General features: G+C 34.9%; 1 protein-coding gene across 1 annotated transcript in view; it reads right to left on the bottom strand.

Annotated features, from left to right (window-relative positions):
• The window catches only part of LOC112397411 (UDP-glucuronosyltransferase 2C1-like), a 33,891-nt gene extending 23,954 nt beyond the window's left edge, over positions 1-9,937 (bottom strand). Inside the window, exons 1-2 of the mRNA XM_024741605.1 lie at positions 9,151-9,937; positions 2,648-2,796 (exon numbers count right to left, since the gene is read on the bottom strand). Coding sequence (XP_024597373.1) covers positions 2,648-2,796; positions 9,151-9,871 — 870 coding nt within the window. The 5' untranslated portion in view covers positions 9,872-9,937. The remainder of the gene's footprint in view (positions 1-2,647; positions 2,797-9,150) is intronic.
• Between the last annotated feature and the right edge of the window lie 14,429 nt (positions 9,938-24,366).

Here is a 24,366-nt window from a genome sequence, read left to right as displayed (position 1 = left end):
ACAGATGAACTTGTTTGCATGGTAGAAATAGAACACAGATGTAGAGAACAAATGTATGGACAACCAGGGAGGAAAGGGGGGTGGGATAAATCGGGAGATTGGGATTGACATATATACACTAATATGTAAAAAATAGATAACTAGTGAGAACTTGCTGTATAGCACAGGGAACTCCACTTCACTGTACAGTAGAAACTAACACAACATTGTAAAGCAAGTATACCCTAGTAAAAAAAAATAAAAATAATAAAATATTTTTTTTAAGTTCAATTTTTAAAAAAAGTATACTTGTCTTTATGTCTTTATTCTATACTTTCATCTATTTCTCTAATGTCAATGGTCAGGTTTTCAGAAATAACCCCTCTTCACAGAAGCCTTAGGCATCTAGTTTATAGTATTTTGATCCACCCCAAGTTCTGTTTTTCACTCTGGGTGATGTAATGCTCACAAAAAGCAGCCAGTAAAAAGTCATGAGTTCTTATTCCTTGACTACTAATGTGAGACTACTGCTTATGGAAAAGGCAACTCTATGGAGAAAGTTTTAAAAAATGGTGATTTCCAGAGATTTAGGGGCAGGGAAGGATGAAGAAGTGGAGCACAGGGAATTTTTAGGACAGTGGAGAGTCTGTATGACAGTATAAGGGTAGATACATGTCATTATGTATTTATCAAAATATAGAATGTACAACACAAAGAGTTAACATTTTTGTATGCAGTGGACATTGGTTGAAATTAACGTGAATGTTGGTTCATAAAATGTAACAAATGTGCTGCAGGAGTGTGGGATATTGATGGTTGGGGAAGCTGTGCATGGGAGGGGGCAAGAGATAGGTGGAACTCTGTACTTTGTGCTCCATTTTGCTGTGAATGTGTCTCTAAAAATAGTCTATTAATTTAAAAAACCATAAATACTAAATAAATCTGTTCCCTGAGATTAAACCAATGTATTTGGTAGATGCTTGCTATACACTGCATTGTACCACATTCAACATATGCAAATATGAACAAATCATTTTCCCTCACAACTGTTCCCCTTTCCTTCTTCTCCTCATAAATGATAATATTCTCTACTAAATTGCCAGTACAAAAAATAAATAAAGAAATGTAAAGAAATGACATGTACAAAGAAACAAAAAGCCAAGGATTAATTCTGGAACTCTCTCCCTTAATCTCTAGCCTATCAGAAAATCCTATTGACTTTCTTTGTAAATACTTCCTAAACCTCTCCATTTATACTCAAAATTGTTATCATATTGTAGTTTGGATCTCTACAATGGCTTGCAGGAACTATTGCACTTCTATCTCAGCTCATTTCCCTCCTTTAAATCTTGCTCCATTCCAAACAATTCAATAGATAATATTTATGAAAGGGTAAGTTGTATCACGTTACTGCTTAAAAAGTATACATTGATCATTCATTGACCTTAAATTTGAAGTAAAGAATACTTAGTATTGCCCATTTGTTTATTTATAACCTATCCTCCGATCATCTCTCCAGGCTAATTTCTCTCCTCTATTCAAACCAAACAGGTCACCATTACTGAACTTATGTCAGGATTTTGGGTGGGCCATCCATCTCTATTTGATCTTTTCTCAAACTATTATAATTTCCCTACTATGTCCAGCTTTTAGACTAGGTTATGCAAAATAACTTTCAGCTCCAAAATCTCAGTTGCCTAAAACAACACCTTATTGTTACCAAGTCCAAGCTCGCTATGCTCACTGCAGGACTGCCCAATGAACTGAAGACGAGGTGCTGAGGCAAGGAATATGACTTTATTCAGAAAGTCAGCAAACTGAGAAGATGGCAGACTAAAGTCTCAAAATAACCATCTTATCGGGGTTTGGATGCCAGTTTCTTTTATAGCACAAAGTGTGTGTGGGGGAGATGAGGAAGTAAAGTAAAAAGGCCATAAGTTTTGCAAATATCACCTGGAACGGCCAGCCTCGGGGAGGGGATGTGTTAATTTCTTCTTTCTTGTAGCCATCCACAGGTGGACAGGGTCTGGATGTTTGCCTGAACAAAGGCACTTTGGTTTAACATTCAGGCAGAGGGGTAGGGTTCCCCAAGGCAAGCCATTATGTATAGACAGTATCCTTTTAGTGAACAAAAGCAGCATAAAGCAAAGGTTAAAGTAAAAGAAACAGATACAACATGTAGTCAAGATTTGGCTCTTCCCTGTTACATTATTTCTTTCTCATGCCATATGTCCATCATTGAGCTGCAACTGTTATATATATTCTTTAACCAGGACTCAGATTAGCAGAGTAGCTACTCTGGAACACAGCCCAAAGACATCACAAAGGAAAAGAGAACTCTGGAGTAAGTGCACCTGATAATTGTGTTGGACCTGGAAGTGATACCTGTCACTTCAGTTTATTCTCATTGCCCTGAGAGTATTGGACAATTCCACTAAACTCAGGGGCTAGGGACATTACTGTTGTCAAATATGTGGCATATTTGATAAGCATCACTAATGATTACCACAATAATGTAGTAAATACTTAATGGTAATGTAATAGTCTAAGGTGGATAATTCCTGTGTCCAGGTTTTCAGTCTGAGGGTCAAATACTAAAAAATAATAAACTAGAAATGATTCCAGGAGGTAAATACTCAGAGAAGCAAAAAGAAGCACATTTAATTACCTTAGGTAGGGGCTTTGCAGGCTTGCAGTGCAGTCCTCCAACAAATTCAATGTTAGGTAAGTAAGGGAATGGAAATTCAAAATCCCAGTATGTTCGAATCAACCACATTTCAGCTTTCCCCATAATTTCACATAATGTGGTACATTTTCCTGAACAAAAATAAAAGACGATAGAGGGAAAACAATCTGATATGTTAAGTGGGACATGTTTTACTATAGAATTTGCTAAGAAAAATCTTTAAAGAAGCAATATTAGTTCTATGCAACCCATGAGAAATCAATAGGCCTTTGCCCTCCAAGAGCACACAATACTGAGATTATGAATAACCAAACACAGATTTAAGTATGGAACAAGGCAAAAGCCTGCTACTTTCTCTCTGCCAACAGACTCTTTCTGCTTGAGCTAAGCCTGAGTCCCACTCCAAGCTCAGAATCAGCATGTGCTCCTAGCAATGAACAAGAAATTCAGCCAGTGATCCCAGCCTACTATGGTAGAGTCTCCTCCTCTTCTGGATTTCCAATTTATCTCATCCTCATTGCTCCAAAACCTCTGATATCTGTTAAAAACAACTTTTGAAATGTATCCATCTTTTCTTCTGGTGTTTGGGACTATGCTTCCATACTTATTATATCCTATCAGGAATGGAAATCTTTTCATAAACATTTAAAAGTGATTATTCCTTTGCTGTACATAATTATAGCTCCTGTTTTACAAGACTTTGTCCTCTTTGGTGAAGAGAGAGCACTGCATAATAATTTCGTGATGAAATATTTGCTATTTTGACATATTTAGCTGGTAAACAGTACAAAAGTGTTACCTTTGAACTGAAGTGGAAACCAAGTGAACATTAACAGAATAAGAACTCAGATTAGTGACTCTGAATTAAATCATTTTACTTAGTTGGGAACCAGAGCTTCATTTTTGAATTCTATTCAATTACTGTGGTATAAGGAACCTTACCCAGAGTTTTGGTGTCCTTTTGAAATATGTACTCCATATCACTGATAGGAGGAAACCATAGCTATCTGGTTTCTCACTGCATGGCTTTTTGAATATTCTCCTTGATGTTCTAAGTGTGCTAAAGTTTTGATCAGAAAATATAAGGCTTTTGATCTTACCAGGACAATCTATCTATGTAAGAGATCACAAGCAAATCTCAGTAATTTAGGTGTTTTATTCTGGTAATGACAAAAGTATTCAAAATCCAGTTTCAGACCCAGTACAGACCCCATATTGGAGCCTTATTTGTATCAGCCATGGGTATAATTTTATTCTCTTTGTGTGATGCTTTACTCCCATGCTTTTCTTAATGACAGTTTTATTGAGGTATAATTTATATACCATAAAATTCTTCTTTTTAAATAAACTATTGAGTAGTTTTTAGTACATTTATAACATTGTGAAACCATCACCATTATTAAATTAAAAAAAAATTTTATTACTTGCAAAAGAAATCCTGTATCCATTGGCAGTCATTCTTCATTTCTCCCTCTTCCCAGCCCATGACAACCACTAATCTACTTTTTGCTTCATTTGCCTATTCCAGAAAAACCTTATTTAACTTAATATAAATGAAATCATACACTATGTGGTCTTTTTTGCTGCCTTCTTTCATTTAGCATAATGTTTTTCATGGGTCATCCACGTGGTAGTATGTATCAGTATTTCATTACTTTTTGCTGTTGAATGATATTTTTGTAAGGATATACGCCATTTTGTTTATTCATTCATTAGTTGGTGAACTTTTGGGTTGTTTTCACATTTATCTACTATGAATAATGCTGCTCTGAGCATTCGTGTATATGTTTTCTGTGGACATATGTGTTCATTTTTCTTGGTTATAAACCTAGGAGTAGAATTGCAGGGTCATATGTTTGGTTCACTTTCTTTCATATCAAGATGATATCTTTTTCCTGTTAATTCTCCACTACTGATTTAGTAATCTGGTGTGATTAATGCATCTTATTGAAATGAAGATAATATTGTAGGAGAAATAAAAAAATAATTGATCTGAATAAGGAGATTGTGAGAAAATATGTCAAATTTGGAAAAACTTTTCCAAATTTCCAAAAGCAATGCCACATTTGATATAATGCTGGGGCATTTGTTGAATGATTAAAGGATTATTTACATCTTCAGGAAAGTGTGCCTACATTTTATTTTGTTATTTATTATTGATTTATTTTGGACTTTTTTGTTCAGACACTGTGAAGTTAAAAAGTTGGTGTGCATATTTCTGTCTGGTAGAAAATATCATCCCCTAAATTATGATTTTATTGCTCTATTAGACATTGACCATTTTTGTGTCTCACCCAATAGTATTATCCTAACATTCCTTTGTCTCCCAAAATGTTATATTAATATTTCCTCAAAATATTGTTTGAACCAGATACCTTCTTACTTGTTTTCTCCTCAATTATTTGAACATATCTATGACATGATTCAATTTATAATTGTATAAGTTATGAGTTACAGTTTTAAAATTTGAAAAATATACTTGGAATACATTTTATAATGGAGATACTAAATTGATACTGAATGATAATCTATGTCTAATAGCATTTTAAAATTTATGAGAGTAAAAGAAATTTTTTTCTTCTATTTACCAAGACTTTATTATTCTTTCTCAGATTATTGATATATTCCCCAAAAGAATGTTCTAAGGTGCCAAGAGCTAGCAAGGAATCAGAGACAGAGTTGTGTCCTATAACTTATGTCTCACTATAAAAGAGCTTCCAAAACTGAGTACAAAATTGCTGGAACCAGAGGTAAACAAATAACTTCAATACACCTGTAGATCAGTCACTGCTTGATCCATGGTTCAGAAAATGTCACTAGGATGAGATTTTAAGTTATCTTTTTTCGGTTTTGCCTTTTGCAGCTTGGACTGTGACTTTGGGTAAGTGATGGGTGCAGCAGTTTCTGTCCACATTTTTTTTTGTTTTAGGGTCAAGTCTAGAGATATAAGCACCTGTTTCTGTCACAGAGTGCCCAGAAAAATCCTCAGTGCAACATGTCGACCTTGATTAAGTTATATGCCTTTTTTGAATATATGGCATATTCCTGGGCAGCATACTTCATTAGAAGCACTCATATTGTTTGTGAGTTGTTGAAGAAATAATTTCTCAGAGGAAATTTTGAACAGATATCCAAAAAAGAAAAAAGGAAGTGGCTACATAAAATAATAGATCACAACCAAAATGGTAAATTTTAATTCTTTAGGAATAAAATTAATTTTTAGTAATGATAGGGTATTAGAGATACTTCTGTTAAAATATGTAACAAAGAAAACACTTTTAAAATTCATATGGAAGTGCAAAAGACTCCAAATAGCCAAAGCATTTGTGATAAAGAAGAGCAAATCTGGAGGCATCACACTTTCTGATTTCAAGCAATATTTTAAAGCTGTATTAATCAAAACAATGTGGTACTGGCATGAAAACAAACCCATTGATCAGCCCAGAAATAAGCCCATGCATATAAGGTCAACTAATATTTCACAAGGCAGCCAGAAATAGTGGAGGAAGACAGTCTTTTAAATAATTTTCGCTGAAAAAATTGGATATTCACATGCAAAAGAATGAAACTAGACCCACATTTTACTCTGCTACAAAAATTAACTTGCAAAGGATTAAAAACATAAATATAAGACCTGAAAACCCATAAAATTCCTAGAAGGAAACATGGGAGAAAAGCTTCTTGACATGGGTCTTAGCAATAATTTTTAAAATATGACACCAAGGGGCTTCCCTGGTGGCGCTCGTGGTTGAGAACCTGCCTGCCAATGCAGGGAACACAGGTTCGAGCCCTGGTCTGGGAGGATCCCACATGCCGCGGAGCAACTGGGCCCGTGAGCCACAACTACTGAGCCTGCGCGTCTGGAGCCTGTGCTCCGCAACAAGAGAGGCCGAGACAGTGAAAGGCCCGCGCACCGCGCACCGCGATGAAGAGTGGACCCCGCTCGCCGCAACTAGAGAAAGCCCTCGCACAGAAACGACGACCCAGCACAGCCAAAAATAAATAAATAAATTTAAAATATGACACCAAAAGCATAAGCAATAAAATTAAAAATAAAAAAGTGAAGACTACTTCAAATTAAAAAGCTTCTGAAGAGCAAAAGGAATGATCAACAAAATGAAAAAGCAACCTATGAAATGAGAGAAAATATTTGGAAACCATGTATCTGATTTGTCATTACCACCCAAAATGTCTAGGGAACTCGTAGAATTCGACAGCAAAAAAACAAACAAAAATGCAAATAATTCATTTAAAAAAATGAGCAAAGGACCTGAGTAGACATCTTTCCAAAGAAGATATTCAAATAGCCAACAAATACATAAAAAGGTGCTCAGCATCACTAATCATCAGAGAAAGGCAAATCAAAATCACAATGAGGAATCACCTCACACCTATTAGGATAGCTATCATCGAAAAGACAAGAGTTAACAAATACTGGTGAGGATGTGGAGGAAAGGGAGCACTTGTGCACTGTTGGTGGGAATGTAAATTGGTGCAGGTACTTTGGAAAATAGTATGGATGTTCCTCAAAAAACTCAAAATAAAATTCCTACTATACTCTCATGTCCATTGCATCATTATTTACAATAGCCATAATATGGAAACAATCTGTTTTCCAATGGGTGATGGATAAAGAAAGCATGGTTATATAAACAATGGAGTAATATTAAGTCATGAGAAAAAGGGACAACCTTCCATTTGCATAAACAAGAATGGAACTTGAGGAAATTGTGGTAAATGAAGTAAGTCAGACTGAGAAAGACAAATACTGTTTGATACCGCTCAGATGTGGAACTTCAAAAAAAAAAAAAGAAAAAAACGTTTCAGAGAATAGATTGGTTGTTGCAAGATCCTACGGTTGGAGGGTGGGCACAATAGATAGGTAAAGGTGGACAAAAGTTATAAACTTTCAGTTCTGGGGATGTAATGTACAGTATGGTGACTATAGCTAATAATACTGTATTGAATATTTAAAATGTGCTAAGAGAATAGATCTAAAGTTTTCATCTCAAGATAAAAAAGACTTTTAACTATGTGTGGTGATGAATGTTAACTAGAGTTATAGTGGTGATCATTTCACTATATATACAAATATAAAATCATTATGTTGTCCACCTGTGATGAAACAAAATGATTTTAAGGCAGGACAAGAAAAATTTAATGTAAAATTTTCTCTGCCATTTGAGCTACTACCCTGCTCCCCTTTAGTGTCCATTTTGCATCTGCATTGTACATTAACAAGATCTCCTTAGAAGACACAGGAATGCCTGCTCACAAACAAAACAAAAATGAAACAAACAAAAAAGCCAGTTTCCTCCTGGTGCCAACAAGGTAACTCCTTAGGATATAACATTCCTTCCTTAATCCCCTAAAGGGTCACAGTAACTCATTACTCGCTTTGTTGGCCTATGTAAACTGTCAATACATTACTCTGATGTATAACCCTTTGATGTAAAACCCTTTGTCTCAAAAACATATAACTGTGCTTTGACTTCTAATGGGTGAAATATTCCTCAGAGCTTTCTGAAAGACTGTCTCCTGGGTTATAATCCCCACATTGGCTCAAATAAAGTTGTCCATTTCTTAGATTGACTATTGATTAACTTTTTCATCCACACCTGAAACTAATACAATGTTATATATTAATTATATCTCAAAAAATCTAAATAATATAAATAGGATACTGCTTCCTCTAAGATAACTAATATACTATGCAAAATCATCCTTAACACAATTAAATAAAAGTTTCTTTAATAAAAAAATCAATTATGCAAAAGGAAAATTAAAGTGGTTACAGACTTGCTTAAATTGAGAAAAGCTTTGTGCTCAGGGTCAAAGCTCTCTAGTTGACCTCTAATGCAATTATGAATAGAACAATAACAAGATAACAATGGGATAAGTTTAAAAGTCTAGAAACATGGTCCTTTAGAGAAAAATATTCCTTGTTTCTCCTTTTGAAGACAAGAGCAAATGAAATCAAGATATATTTATTTATTTTCCAGTTTCATGCTTACCACTTTCCAAGCCCAGGAATCAGTCAATCAAGCCTTGATAGGATGCAAACAGAAAGCCTGAGAGACAGCAGGTTAATCAGAAAGGAAACAAGTGTATAAAAGGAGAAGTAAACAAGGGAGAAGTAGTCTAAGGTTATGGAACTTAAGCACACGTCAGATTTGGGTTTTCCAGATACTCTGGAAAAAAAATTAGTAGCATCAAACAGAATTTATGGAGAAATATAGAGAATATTCCTTCTCTGATATGTTTGCAGTACTCAATGATCTAAAAAAAAAAAAAAGAAAAAGAAAAAGTTTAAAAAAAGAAAGAAAAAGAGCTGTTTTTATTGTTTTCACTCAAAACAGTTAAGCAACAGGAGCTTGGGTCCTCACTTAAAAAAAAAAGTCTTTTGTAAGTTTTCCTACAGTCGGATAAATATTCACATTTTACATATGACATATGAATCATTATTACATGCAAATTTCTCTCACCTAAAATCTTGCTGTAATACTCATCCCATTCTGCAAATGCATAGTATGAAGACATCATATCACTCATTGTATACAATAACCAGTTCTCCAGCCTCTGTATAAAAGTCATGTTGTCTGTCAGTCTTGATGTGATGCCAGGAACATATGAAGAAAGCATAGGAAGCCTGGCACACAATCTCTCAATCACATTCCCATAGGAAAACCGAAAAGAGTATATAAATGGAATATTGAGGAGTTCAGCCACCAATTCCCCACAAAAGCTTAAAGGGTCAGCAATACAGATATCAAATTTAGCTGCCTGTAGCCTGCTGAGTAAATCCTTGTTTGTGACAGCACTGTCACATACTCTTTTAGCTGATGCTAAAAAATTTTTTATAACTTTTGTCATTTTCACTTGCCTGTCCCACCATGAAAGTTTCGGCAGTTCAAAAGAAAGTGTATAGAGATCAGCACTGAACTCTTCCATGAAACTTTTTTTACTTATTGAAAGTTGAAGTATCTCCACATTAAAGGGAATCTTGGTATGATCAAGCAGAGAACTTGTTGAAGGTACCAGGATGGTTATCTCATGTCCATGAAGGTGGAGTTCTTCCAGAATAACTTTTAGATTAATCCAATGACTAAAATCCATGGGCCATACAAGTACCTTCCCAGTCCTTCCAGAGTCAAAGAACCATAGATGCAGCATGAAAAGGACACAGAAGCCTTTCACAGTCTTCATGATATTAAGTTTGCTCAGACTAAATCTGGGCTTAAACCAAGTGCATGAAACTCACAATCCAGAGATTTGTACTTGACCCTCCCAATCAATTTATAGTAGGTTGGGCTGAACTTTGAGTTGTGTACTTTGTATTGAGGAGTAAAATGAAATGCAAGTGCCTTGATGGAAAAAAAATGTCAATAAAGTCAATAAAATAAGTTAGGAAAAAACAAACCTCAGAATGAGAGTTACCAAACTTCTTTTAGAGGATATCAAAAAAAGGGTGTGTGAAGTTAAACACAAATCCATAATAATTACTAAATAATATTAAGAAAATCCATCATCATCTGATGCATATTCAAATAAGACTAGATTGTTTGGATCTTTTTCTCTGGTTTTATTTGAATGTTCTTTTGAACAGAATGGTCTCTGTAGTGTTTCTCATACTGAAAATTCTGCCAAATATTGCAGATAAGAATGAGGCCATCGGGCTTCCCTGGTGGCGCAGTGGTTGAGAATCTGCCTGCCAATGCAGGGGACACGGGTTCAAGCCCTGGTCTGGGAAGATCCCACATGCCGCGGAGCAGCTGGGCCCGTGAGCCACAACTACTGAGCCTGTGCGTCTGGAGCCTGTGCTCCGCTAAAAACCCAAGGAAAGCAAAAAAAAAAAAAAAAAAAAAAAAAAAAAAAAAAAAAAAGAATGAGGCCATCACTTACTGCCAGAAGGAGAGAATGCACACTTTGAGATGTTAAGGCAGGGAGATTTAGATCCAAATGTTCTGAAGCTAAATTCAGTGCCTTTCCTGCTAAATCACATCTATCTTTAAGAGAAGAAGAAAAAGATATCTTTTTACTGTTATTGAAGATAGGAGTTCAAGTTCTGGTTCTCATCAGATTAATGTTATATCGAGAAGAGATATCTTTAGAATGCAGAAGTCATGAAGAACATAACTTGATAATCTTATCCTTCCTTCCAGCACATCCAATTCTATTTTCCTTGCCTTCCTGTTCTAAGATACTTTTTATAATGTAAAATTCCATTTTTTGCTTGGATCTTCACAACTGGAAGACACTATACCATGTAGAAATGGATTCAATGATATTTAGGACAATAACTTCATCTATAATCCTTTTGCTTAAAAAGTTGATTTTCCTCAAGCAATTAATCAATAAGAATATATAATGATAATAACATTATCATGAGAATAACTGGTCCTTAATAAAAATATAATTGTGTAATTATTCAATTGCTTACTATTTCTATACATTCTACTCACAAACAAATTATAAATCAACCTATTTTCATTTGTAGTCTTCACTGCATCTATCTGACTCTAGTCATTTTTATATCTAAATTTGACTTACTGCAGTACCCTTCTGATATCACTGCTTCAACTTCTGCATACTCACTCTCCATAGAGAAACTTTTCGGATTTTCAAAAAAAATCTGTTTCAGAAATTATCATACTTGAGTAAAATGCTTTAATAACTTTCTCTCATCTATACATTAAAATCTATATTCTCTGAAATGATCCACAAGATCCTGACTTGTTTTCTAATCTTATGTTGTTCCACCTCCATTGATATCAGCTTCCTTTGAGGTTTTCATGGTAAGAATTTCTTTTCTGTAGTGACATCAGCAAGACTGCAGAATAGGATATCTCTACTGTCATCCCCACAGAACAGTGATTTTGGCATTCCCCCAGGGGTGAGCATAACTTTCTGGGAATCAGAAAGTCTAGTGAAGAAGTTTTGTTCCACCACTGAAGCAAATAATTCCAAAAATGTGTGCATTGAAGAAGGTAAGAAGAATAGTTTCATTTTTCTGTGTCATTCCTTTCCCCATTATTGTGGCTTAGTGCCAGGAAAGATACATGTGAAATGTAATGTCTCCCACAGGGGAAAGTGAAATTGTATGAGTGAGTGCCTGGTTTCCCCAGCAATAAGGAATGTACGCTTTTTCCTCACCTTACCGAGATTACTGAGGTGATCTGAAAAGCGTAGGGGCTACGAGAGGCTGGGATCATTGCCAGGCCTTAAACTCATCAAAGCACTGCTACTAACCACTTTGTGATTCTTCCTGCTAAACCATTTGTGGACTCCATCAGGATTCCCACCATCTCCTTGGGCACCTTATCTGCAGACCCCTCTGAGTGACCACAGGTTTCTCCAGTGCTTCGTGTACCTCACCCACACCACTCTGCTCCTCCTCCATGACCCACAGAAATGTATCCTTCTGTGCACTGCCATGGACAGCAGGAATTAGCAAGTGCAGAAATCAGACCCATGTCTGTTGGATTGGAAGAATACTCACAAACTAACATTTCAGGACTCAGTACTAGGGAAAATAAATGGAAGATTCTCAACATGTGGCTTGCACTGTGGGATCAAAAGGAGACATACAATTGAAAGAAATCCCCCTCAAGAGGGAAGAAGCAATGTGGAACAGACGTATCCATAGAAATGTTCTGAGAAAGTCTAAAAAACACCTCATATCAGACAAAGAAATCCCCATTGGAATATTATTGGATTTCTCAGTAGAAACTTCACAGTCCAGGACAGAGTTGGTTCGTATATTCAAAGTTCTGAAAGACAAAATGTGACCCAAAATATTTTACCTGAAAATGATGTCCTTCAAAAATAGAGATAAATAATTTCCCAGAAAAACAAAATCTGAGTAAAAAATTACAGACCAATATCTTTGATGAATATAGATGTAAAATTTTTCAATAGGACATTAACAAACCAAATTAAACAGTGCAAAAAAAGGGACCTTACACCATGATCAAATGGGATTTATCCCTGGGCTTCAAGGATGAGTCAACATAAGTAAATCAATAATGTGATACACAACATTAAGAGAATGAAAAATAAAAATTATGTGATCATCTCAATAGATGCAAAAAGTTTGGAAAAACAACATCTTTTCATGATAAAAACACTTAAACGGGGTATAAAAAGAACATGACAACATAATAAAGGCAATCCATGACAAACCCACAGATAACATAATAGCAAATAATAAAACATTGAAAACTTTCCCTCTGAAGTTCCACCAGGAATAACAAATATGTTCTATTCAACAGAGTATGAGAAGTCATGGCCAGAGCAATCAGCCAAAAATAAATAAATAAATAGATAAATAAAATAAACGACATCCAAATTTGAAAGGAAAAAGTAAAATTGTGTTTCTTTGCAGATGACATGATCTTATATATAGGAAATTCTAAAGACTCCACCAAAAAATTGTTAGAAACAATCAGTGGATTCAGTATATTTTCAGGATAAAAATAAACATAAAAGAAATAAGTTGTGTTTCTATACACTATTAACAAAACACCTAAAAAAGGGACAAAGATAATAATCCCATTCAAAATGGCATAACAAATAATAAAATGCTTAGGAATAAATTTACCTAGGAGGTGAAAGGAAAGTTCTGTACACAGGAAACTATGACATTTTTGAAATTAATAGAAGAAGACACAAAAAGTTATAATGATATACAAAGTCATGGATGAGTAGAATATTGTTAAAATGTCCATAATAACCAAAGCATTCTCTATTTAATGCAGTTCATATAAAAATTCCAACGCATCTTCACAAAAATAGGAAAAAACAATCCTAATATTTGTATGGAGCCACAAAACACCCTGAATTGCCAAAGCAATCTCAAGAAAGAAGGACAGAGCTGGAGGCATTACACTTCCTGATTCAAATTATATTACAAACGAATAATAATCAAAACGGTATGGCACTGGTATAAAATATGCACATTGACCAATGGAACAGAATTGAGAGTTCAAAAAAAAGCTGTCATAAGTAAGGTCAACTAATATTTGACACAAAATCCAATAACTCTAAATGGGGAATGGATAATCTCTTCAGTAAATGGGGTAGGAAAACCAGATCACCACAGGTAGAAGAATGAAACTGAACCCTTATACAACACCACTCACAAAATTAGCATGAAATGGATAAAGAATTAAATATGATAACAAAAACGGAAAACATTCCTAGAGAAACAGACAGGAGAAATGCCCCTTGACATTGGTCTTGGCAATGATTTTTTGGATTGACACCAAAAACACAGCAACAAGAGCAGAAATAAACAAGTGGGACCTTATCAAACTAATAAGTTCTGCACAGAAAAAGGAAATATCAACAAAAGAGAAGGTAACAGACAGAATGGGAGAAGATATTAGCAAATCATATATCTGATAAGATATTAATATCCAAAATATAAAAAGAATTCATATGTCAAACCCAATCTCCCAATTTGCTTTGCTGTACAGCAACTAACACAACATTGTAAATCAACTATATTCCATAAAATGAGTTATGAACACAGTGGAAAATTATATAAATAATTGATAAATGGCCATTAAATTTGAATTACCATGTAAATATTGTTATTGTTTGAATCTATTACTGTAATCCTACATGGTGAGTTTACTGAGATGCCTTTCAGTTTCAAAGACTTCTTAGAGGTAGCCTGAATGTATGGCAAAAGCCTTAATGTAGGTGAGTTGGATGGAGGGAATTGAGCAGAGGACAGTTACCAATCTCTCGGTGGTAAGTCAGGCAAGCCACAGATATCAACCTAGAAATAACTTTTCTAGGCTCTTTAGCTTGTTCATTCCTTTCAAAGGCATGTGAGAAAACTAATATGTATAATTTCTGTATCACTTTTAAAAAATTAATACTTTACTTTTTTAGAGCAATTTTTGGATCACAGCAAAACTGAGGGGAAAGTGGAGATATCTCCCATGTATCCTTGTCTTCACACATGCATAGACTCCTTCAGTATCAACATCCCCCAAGAGAACCGTACGTTTGTTGCAATTGATGAACCCACACTGAAACATTATAATCATCCAAAGTCTGTTGTTTACATTATAATTAACTCCTAATATTATAAATTCTGTGGTTTTGGACAAATAATAAAGACATAATCAATCATTATGGTATCATACAGAGTATTTTCACTACCCCAAAATTCTTTCGTGCTCTGCCTATAAATTCCCCATCCCCATCTAACCCCCTAGCAACCATTGATTTTTTTTTTTATGCTCTCCACAGTTTTATCTTTCCCAGAATGTCAGAGTTTGAATCGTACAGTAGGTAAACTTTTCATATTGGATTTTTTCCTTAATAATAGGGACTTAAGGTTCTTCCATTGTTCCATGTCTCTTTGTGGCTCAATAATTCATTTTTTAGAGCTGAATAATATTCCTTTGTTTGGATCTGCAACTTGGTTGCTTCCAAGTTTATCCATTCATCAACTGAAGGGCAATGTGATTGCTTCCAAGTTTTGCCAAATATGAATAAAACTTCTATAAATATCCATGTGCACATTTTCGTGTAAACATGTTTTTAACTCCTTTAGTTAAATACCAAGGAGTGTGGTAGCATGGTAAGAGTATGTTTACTTTTATAAGAAACCACCTGTTTCCCAAGTGGCTGTACCACTTTACATTCCCACTAGCAATAAGGAGAGTTCCTGTTCCACAACTTTCCAGCTTTTGGTGTTGTCAGTGTTTTGCATTTTGGCCATTTTAATAGATGTGAAGTGGTATCTCATTATTATTTTAATTTGCATTTCCCTCAAAACAAATGACATGGAGCATCTTTTTATATGCTTATTTGCCAACTATATATCTCCTTTGTGCAGTATCTGTTATGGTCTTTGGTCTACTTTTTAATCAGGTTTCATGATTTCTTCTTGTGGAGTTTTAAGTGTTTTTAAAAAACATTTTGGATAACAGTTCTTTATCAGACCTGTCTTTTGCAAATATTGTCTCCCAGTCTGTGCCTTGTCTTTTCATTCTCTTGACATTGTATTTCACAGAGCAGAATTTTCTAACATTTTGTTGAGGACTTCTGACTCTATGAAAAATATTGATCTGTGGCTTTCTTCCCTTGTAATGTCTTTGTCTGGTTTTGACATTTAGGTAATGCTATCCTCATAAAATGAGTTAGAACTTATTCCCTCAGCTTTTATCCTCTAAAAATGACTATAAAGAATTAGTATAATTTCATCTTTGAATTCATTTTTGTTACAATTTTTTATCTCGCCTTTTTTGGTTTTTCTTAGGATTTGCATCTCACTGCTTACACAGTTCATCTGTTTTTACATGTTGTCCACTTTATCCATTTAGAGCCTTTAGCATATTAATCAGAATTGTTTCAGGTCCTTGTTTTGAAAATTACAACATTCTTGTCTCTGGTGATGATTGTTCTGACTACTCGAAATGTGTTTTTGCCTTTTGGTATGCCTTGTAATTTTTTCTTCATAGCCAGTCATAATGTACTGGGTAAAAGAAACTATTGTAAATAGGCCTTTTAAATGTGGTCATGAATTGTGGGGAGAGAGGCAGTCTACAGCCCTAAGATTGTTCTCAGTATTTTACCGAGTCTATGCCTCTGGACTTGTCACAACTCTTTCTCAATTTTTTCTCCCACTTTACTTGGGGCAGGATGGTCTAGAGTTGGGTATATCCCTTTTCCATGAGGTAGTCTAGAGGGACCTGGAGTTGGGTATTTTTCTTCTGCAGGTCAGTTAGGCTCTGATAATACCCCAACACATTGTGTACTGGTTTACTAGTCTACCCTGAGGACAGACCTTTTTAGGAAGAACAGAGTGCTCTAGCTTCTTTCAAAATGATTCCTTTTCCCCTCCCCTAACTGGAAGTAAGGGATATTTCTTTGATATTTACTATGGAAAATTGGTTGAGCTCCTGGAAGTAAATCTCACAATATTGTGGGGACTCCCTTATGACTGAGTCCCACTGGATTTTTTAACCCTCAGATTTGTCCACACTGAACCTCCAGCAATTCACCAATTATAGTTTAGGTGTTCCTACCCAGGGACTGGTTCCTGTGGTGATTTCCAATCCTGAGTCTCTGCTCTTGAGTGTTCAGATAAGCTGAAACTCTCTGTATATTCCAAAAGAATATACAGATACATTATTAGAATAGAGTTTGATAATTTCAGTGGATACAAAATATTGTGAAATGGCAACTGAAATTTGTGTGTATGAATAAAAGAAAATATAAGTAAAATATATACTTCAACTTCTAATTGTTGAATAATTGTATAAGAGTTGTGTAAACTATGTCTGATTAGAATTGTAAAGTCTTATTAAAACCCATTGTATGTCATGAAGAACCTAGGGGTAAGACAGGAATAAAGACACAGATCTGCTAAAGAATGGACTTGAGGATATGGGGAGGGGGAAGGGTAAGCTGTGACAAAGCGAGAGAGAGGCATGGACATATATACACTACCAAACGTAAGGTAGATAGCTAGTGGGAAGCAGCCTCATAGCACAGGGAGATCAGCTCGGTGCTTTGTGACCTCCTGGAGAGGTGGGATAGGGAGGGTGGGAGGGAGGGAGACGCAAGAGGGAAGAGATATGGGGACATATGTATATGTATAACTGATTCATTTTGTTATAAAGCAGAAACTAACACACCATTGTAAAGCAATTATACTCCAATAAAAAAATTGTAGAAAAATAAATAGAGCTATCATGTGCATTGATAGGAAAATCAAAATTCATAAAGATGTCCATTCTCTCCAAAACAATCTACAGATTCCTTGTAATTCTTATTAAAATCTCAAAATCCCAAGGTTCATGAAACTTGATAATTTTTGTAGAATTTTACATTTAATTTTAAAAATCTACAATAGAAGAGCAAAGAGCTAAGGATAACCAAGGTGCTCTAGAAGAGATACAAGGGGAGAGGGTATTACCCTTCTAGGTATTTTGAGCAGGACGACCAAATAAGATGTCTCTCATGTATCCCCCTACCCCTCAACAGCAATGATTTGGCATTTATCCACAGACAAATGTGCCTTTGTTGGAGATTCAGGATACAGATAGGAGATTGTGAAATCCGGGTGCAGTACAAGACAGAAAAAGACCTTTTGAGAAGGCAAGTTTGCAATCAGATGACTGACCCATAGAGTGTGATCCTGGTTGCAGACGTGGAAAAAAGCTCTGTACCCCTGAGAACTCAGCTACAGCCTGTTTCTCTTTGGTTCTGTCACTAACACCATATGCCAAGGAACCCAAGAAGAGTCATGCCCACCTGCATGTCGAGTAATAAACACACAAACCTCAGTCTCAGCTGTGGGCCCTGAAGTGGCCCATGAACTGGCTCGAGCACCTATGGGATCCCTGGAAACAAGTTTGCTAAACTTGGTCAGACTGTAGATTCTGAAAAGACCCTGTAACTGGGCTGCAGCCCCTCCCAGTCACAGTCCTCAAGTAGCCTTGCTGGCACAGCAACTAGGCAGGAGGCACTCCTGTCTGCACCCCAGGAGATCCTGAAAGGCTCCTATACTTAACTCCAGCCTGCTCACAGCCACAGTCTGCCTGCTGTCCTGAGGGTTCAGGGTCCCAGAAGGAGACACTTTGACCTACAACCTGGAGATTCTGAAAGGGCCCTAACTTGGCTCTAGCCCCTTCTAGCCACAGTCTGTGAAAAATCCTGCTAACTTACAGACCCAGCAAAATACACTCAAGGCTGTGTCCCCAGAGATTCCAAAGACTTCCCTACTAAGCTGCAACTCCATCACAGCTACAGTCCATTAGCAGATCTGCCACACAGGGACCCAGTAGGAGACACTCCTGTCTGTGCTCTCAGAGATACTGAAAAGGCCATACACTTAGTTCCAGCTCCTCCCAGCCACAGTCCATAAGTCTAATTTTTGATGGGTGGGTAGAGGATGTGGTATACACATACACACACACACACACACACACACACACACACACACACACACACACAATGGAATATTATTCAGCCATGAAAAAGAAGAAAATCTTGACACTTGTGACAAAATGAATGAAACATTCTAAGTGAAATAAGTCAGACAGAGAAAAACAAATACTATATGATCTCACTGAAATGTGGAATCTTAAAAAAAAAAAGGCCAAATTCAAAGAAATGGGGAGTGGATTGGTGATTGTCAGGGATGGGCGGGGGAGGCTTAGGGAGATGTTGGTCAAAGGGTACGAACTTTCAGTTATAAGATGCATAAGTTCTGGGGATCTAATATTCAGTATGATGACTATGGTTAACAATATTGTAATATTGTAATATACACTTGAAAGCTGCTAAGAGAGTAGACGTTAAATGTTCTCACCACAAAAATAGTAAATAGGTGGGGTGATGGATGTGCTAACTAACATTACTGTAGTAAACATTTCGCTATACTTTTGTGTGTATCAAGTCATCATGTTGTGCGCTTTAAACTTACACAATATTATACGTCAATTATGTCTTAATAAAGCTAGAAAAAAGAACAAGTACAAGAAAGAAAGATAATGAATAGAAGAAAAACCACTTAAGTAGTGAAATTTCTGAATGATAAAGCAAATATTGTAGTTAACTAGGGAAAAGAAGAAGCCTTGAATAAATAGTAATGGTACAACTCCTTATCCCTGGGCAAGGGAAAGAAGAAAGAAAGGAGAGGAGAGAAGAGAGGGAAGGAGGCATGAAAGAAGGAAGAAGGAGGAACAGCAAAGGAAGGAAGGTGAAAAGAAAAGAAATTGAGTCCAACCTACAAAATACACAAAAATAAATTAGTAAGTAGATTAAAATCTTCAAAAGAAAAGCAAGACCATAGCTTCTTTGAGACAATACAGAAGGCAATCTTTATGCTTTCAGAGTAAGAAAGGATTTCCTCAAGTGCATAAAGAAAATGGTTAATTAATTTGACTCCATTAAGTTTAAAACCTGAAGGTCTTCATATGATATTTAGGACAATGAGAAGCACATTATAAACTGCCAAGAAGATGTTTGCAATACATGAAACTAACAAAGGCTTATATAGAGTATACAAGGAATTTATTGAATCCATAATGAAAGCACAAGCAAACCCATTAGAAAAAATGGGCAAAAGACATGAGAAAGATATTCACTGAAAAAGAAATAAAAATGGCCTATAAAATATGAAAAGTTACTTAATCTTAGTAATAGCAATCTAAATAAAACCTAAGATGCAATTTCAGACCTACCGTATTGACCAAACTTAAAAGAAAATCATTATTTTGAGGAATTATAAAATTAGAACATGGAGACAGTTGCTGATGACTGTTAATAAAAGTCATTCAATCATATGCTAAGTAAGGATGTGGTACTGTGAGGACTAAAATGCTGTGTTGGTTAAGGTAAAATTTTGTATAGTCTTGGTTGGAGTATAATTTTTTGAGAAAAGTCTGAAATTACCTAGTAGGGGAAATATATTATATATATATATACAATTTACATCCTATTGATACTATTGCTCTGTTATTACAACAGAGGACATATACAAAAATGTTCATAATAGCAGCATTATATAAAAAAAATTGTAAATAGATAGTTGTCCATCCACAGAATGTCATGATGTAGTCACACAACAGAACACTATCTATAGAGCTTAAAAAAAACATGATTGCATCTTTAAGAGTATTGAGCATAAGTAGCACATCTATGCTTGTATTTGTATAATATTTAAATAAACTAAACAATAGAGTGTTGAGGAAATCACATATAATGGTAGACATCAAATTTCCAAGAAAATGTTCACCAAAGTCAGACTTATGGCTTTTACTGGAAAAAGCATGTTTCTAAGAAACTGATGACTATCTATTTCTTAGCTTGTTTGTAGGGCACACAGAAGTTTATTTTATTATTTACATCAACTGTATACTTACATTTTTCACTTTTTATTGGTATGATATTTTCTAAACTCTAAAACTTCATATGTAATCTTTTAAACTATATAAAAATATTTTTATGTTGATGTAAATTAGTTTAAAATTCCTAAGTCAATTGATGAGCTTAAAAAGATGTTTGTAATGCATATCATAGAAAGAAAGGCTTTAGACTCCCTAAAATTCCAGACCATTTAGAGATCAATAGAATAAACAGCCCATAAGAAAATGGAATAATTGCTGGCCACCTAAGAAAAGGTCTGAAGATAAAGGTTAAATGTTTCAAAAATTTTAGAGGACATTGTGGCAGAGATATAAGTAACAACATTTAGGGCAATATATATATATATATATATATATATATATATATATTGTAACACCAGAGCTGGAACAATTGAAGTATAGCTTTCACACTAGACCAGTTCAATGATTTGTTATACCCATTCATATGAATATTACTAAATCAATATAAAGGATAATGTAGATTTTAAAATGTTGTGTGGAAAGATGTCAAATATATATTAAGTGAAAAAATAGGTAAACATGAATATTTACTCATTATTCCTACTGGTAAAAGAAAGAAAAAAATGTATATTTATGTTTAATAATACATAGACAATATCTTGATGTAAAAACAAGAAAAGTTAATAGTGCTTATGTAGGAGAATCACGAAGCTAATTATCATTCATTATATATACTTTTGTTCCATTCAAATTTTTTAGCAATTTGTATTAGTTATTTTTATCATGACATCAGGAATGAAATTATACTCATAGTGCATTCAGAATTGCTTAATAAAGAACATGAGAGTACAGCAATGAAAATCAATGACAGTGCTTATGATAAAAGAAAAACTATTAAAGATGTTAGAGTTAAAAATTTGCCATTGATCCTAAGGACTATATTTGTTTCATAATATGTATACATACAGAATCCTATACCTTTCCTCTATTTATGTATAATATGACAAATGTCCTAGAAAGTTATTGATTAGAACTAGGGCAGCATCTCTAATAATCAGAGTATATTTCTAATTCTGTGTTTTGTGTTTATTTGTGAGGGAAGAATTGAGGCCAAGGCCCTAGTCTTATTTACCTTAAATCCACACACTGCCTATACCCAGGAAGTTCTTATCAGTTGTTAAATTATTTACTGTGAAATCAATTCAGTGTAAATTCAAAATCATGTGTAAATCTAAGGATTTTTAAAGTGGGTTATTTTGACTATTAGTTCTGTGAAACAATGTGTCTATTAAAAATCAGTGTTATGGACTGAACTATGTTCCTCTAACATTAATATATTGAAATCTGACTGTATTTGAAGATAGGTACTTTAAAGAGGTAATTAAAATTAAATGAGGTTATATGAGTGGGGCCCTAATCTAACATGACAGATCACCTTACAAGAAGAGGAAGAGACACTATGAATTTACATATACAGAGAAAAGACCATGAGAGGACATAGCAAGAAGGTGACCATCTACAAGCCAGAGAGATAGGCCTCAAGGGAAACCAGCCTTGATAACACCTTGGTCTTGGACTTCTAGCTTCCAGAACTGTGAGAATATAGACTTCTGTTTTTTTATGCCATCTAGTCTTCTAGATTTAGTTATAGCATCCCTAGAAAACTACTACATTAAGGAAGTTAAATTAGTTAATATTTCTAATACCCAGTATGATCTTTTGTTTGTTAGTTCATATTTCTTCATGACTCTCAAAAATATTTGGAGTGATAGCACATGCTGGAGAGGGTGTGGAGAAAAGGGAACCCTCCTACACTGTTGGTGGCAATGTAAGTTGGTGTAGCCACTATGGAAAACAGTATGAAGGTTCCTCAAAAAATGAAAATTAGAACCATATGGTCCAACAATCCCACTCCTGGGCATATATCCAGAGAAAACCATTATTCAAAAAGATACATGAATCCCAATGTTCATAGCAGCACTATTCACAATAGCCAAGACATGGAAACAACCTAAATGTCCATCGACAGATGAATGGATAAAGAAGATGTGGTATATATATACAATGGAATATTACTCAGCCATAAAAAGGAATGAAATAATGCCATTTGCACCAACATGGCTGGAACTAGAGATTATCATCCTAAGTAAGTCAGAAAGAGAAAGACAAGTACCATATGATATCATTTATATGTGGAATCTAAAATATGACACATATGAGCCTATCTATGAAACAGAAACAGATTCACAGATATAGAGAACAGACTTGTGGTTACCAAGGGGGAGGGAGGTGGGGGAAGGGATAGAGTGGGAATTCTGGGTTAACAGATGCAGTATTATATATAGGATGCATAAACAACAAGGTCCTACTGTATAGTATGAGAACTATATTCAATATCCTGAAATAAACCATAATGGAAAAAGAATATAAAAAAGAATGTATACATATATATAACTGAATAACTTTGCTATACAGCAGAAATTAACACAACATTGTAAATCAACTATACTTCAGTAAAAAAAAAATATTTGAAGTGAAAGCCAGCCTCAGCTGATGGGATCAGATAAGAGCTAGATATGTGAAAATTGTAAAGCAAAACCATTCTTTATTAGAAAAGGCAAGTGATTAAAAATAGAACGTATGTAACTAGTGAAGTGAAAAATATGCTGTTTTTAACACCTCAAGCTGTAAACTCTTTTAAGTTTCTATTTAATTTTCCAGGTTTCTGTATTATGCTCCCCCCAAAAACATAAAACATACTAGGAAACTTTTCAGTATGACCAGCTATGATGAAGCAGTTCACATAGGACTTACTGAAGTTTCATCCCAAATTTATGAGAGAGATAGGAATAGAAGGTACTCTGGTCCAACAGGAGAATGGCATAAATTTTAAATCTAATAATCTATGATTTTCTAAATTTGTAGAGCAAAATTCAAAGAAAGTTAAATAACAATTTAATCCCATTGTTAGTATAGCTTAGGTTTCAGTTTATTACTGGAACCAGGCAAGAAGATTATCTTCCTCTTTCAACGAACATTACATTCTCTTTACCAATAAGAAGTCAAACGTCCTCCTTTATGAACACTCAGTGTACTAGACCTATTTGTGATATACTGCATCTGACAAAAATACATCTTCCACTGGATTGACATTTAATAGCATGTTTTATATTTCATTTTGTTTTGGTAGCAATCTTTTAAGTATTGAAGTATCCTACAAAATAGATGACTGGAAAGAAAGAGTAACTATAGCAAGATATTTCTTGCCTCCCCTTCCCAATTCTTTATTGAACAACAGTTCATTGCTATCAGTTGTGGAATTTTATGTGGAAGTGAAAGTTTTAAAAATATATTCCTTTCATCTTCCTAGACTTTTCTTAAACCTCCTTAGCTTCTTCTGATAACTACTTTAGAATGAAAAGCAGAGTCTCTTACCTAATACTTTACTGTAAAACTGTTCCCAAAGCTGAGTGTCAGTCATATTGTTGGAGTCAGAAGTCAAAGAAAATGGAAAGCATTAATTTTTTTTACCCTTTCTGGAAATGTCATTTTGTCTGTTAGTCCTACCATGGCAACAGGCACATAGGAAGGCGGAGCTGGAAGTTTCCCACAGTATTCCTCCCTTGTGCTACCCAAGGAGAGCCTTAGCGTGTACAAAAAAGGGACTCCCAGAAACTCAGCAATCAGCTCTCCGCAGGGCATCACAGGGTCTATAATCATAATATTATAGTTGGTTTTCTGGAATTTCTTCATGATTGACTGGTTGTAGACAACACTCTTACACAGAAGTGTTAAGTGTCTACTTATTTGAAGAAAAAATTCTTGCAGTTGTTTTGCTGATTG

The sequence above is a fragment of the Neophocaena asiaeorientalis genome, unplaced genomic scaffold (assembly GCF_003031525.2).
Source record: "Neophocaena asiaeorientalis asiaeorientalis breed wild unplaced genomic scaffold, Neophocaena_asiaeorientalis_V1.1 scaffold445, whole genome shotgun sequence".
NCBI classification, from domain to species: domain Eukaryota; kingdom Metazoa; phylum Chordata; class Mammalia; order Artiodactyla; family Phocoenidae; genus Neophocaena; species Neophocaena asiaeorientalis.
Note: the sequence above shows the minus strand (reverse complement) of the source record. Positions and strands in the feature narration are given on the sequence as shown.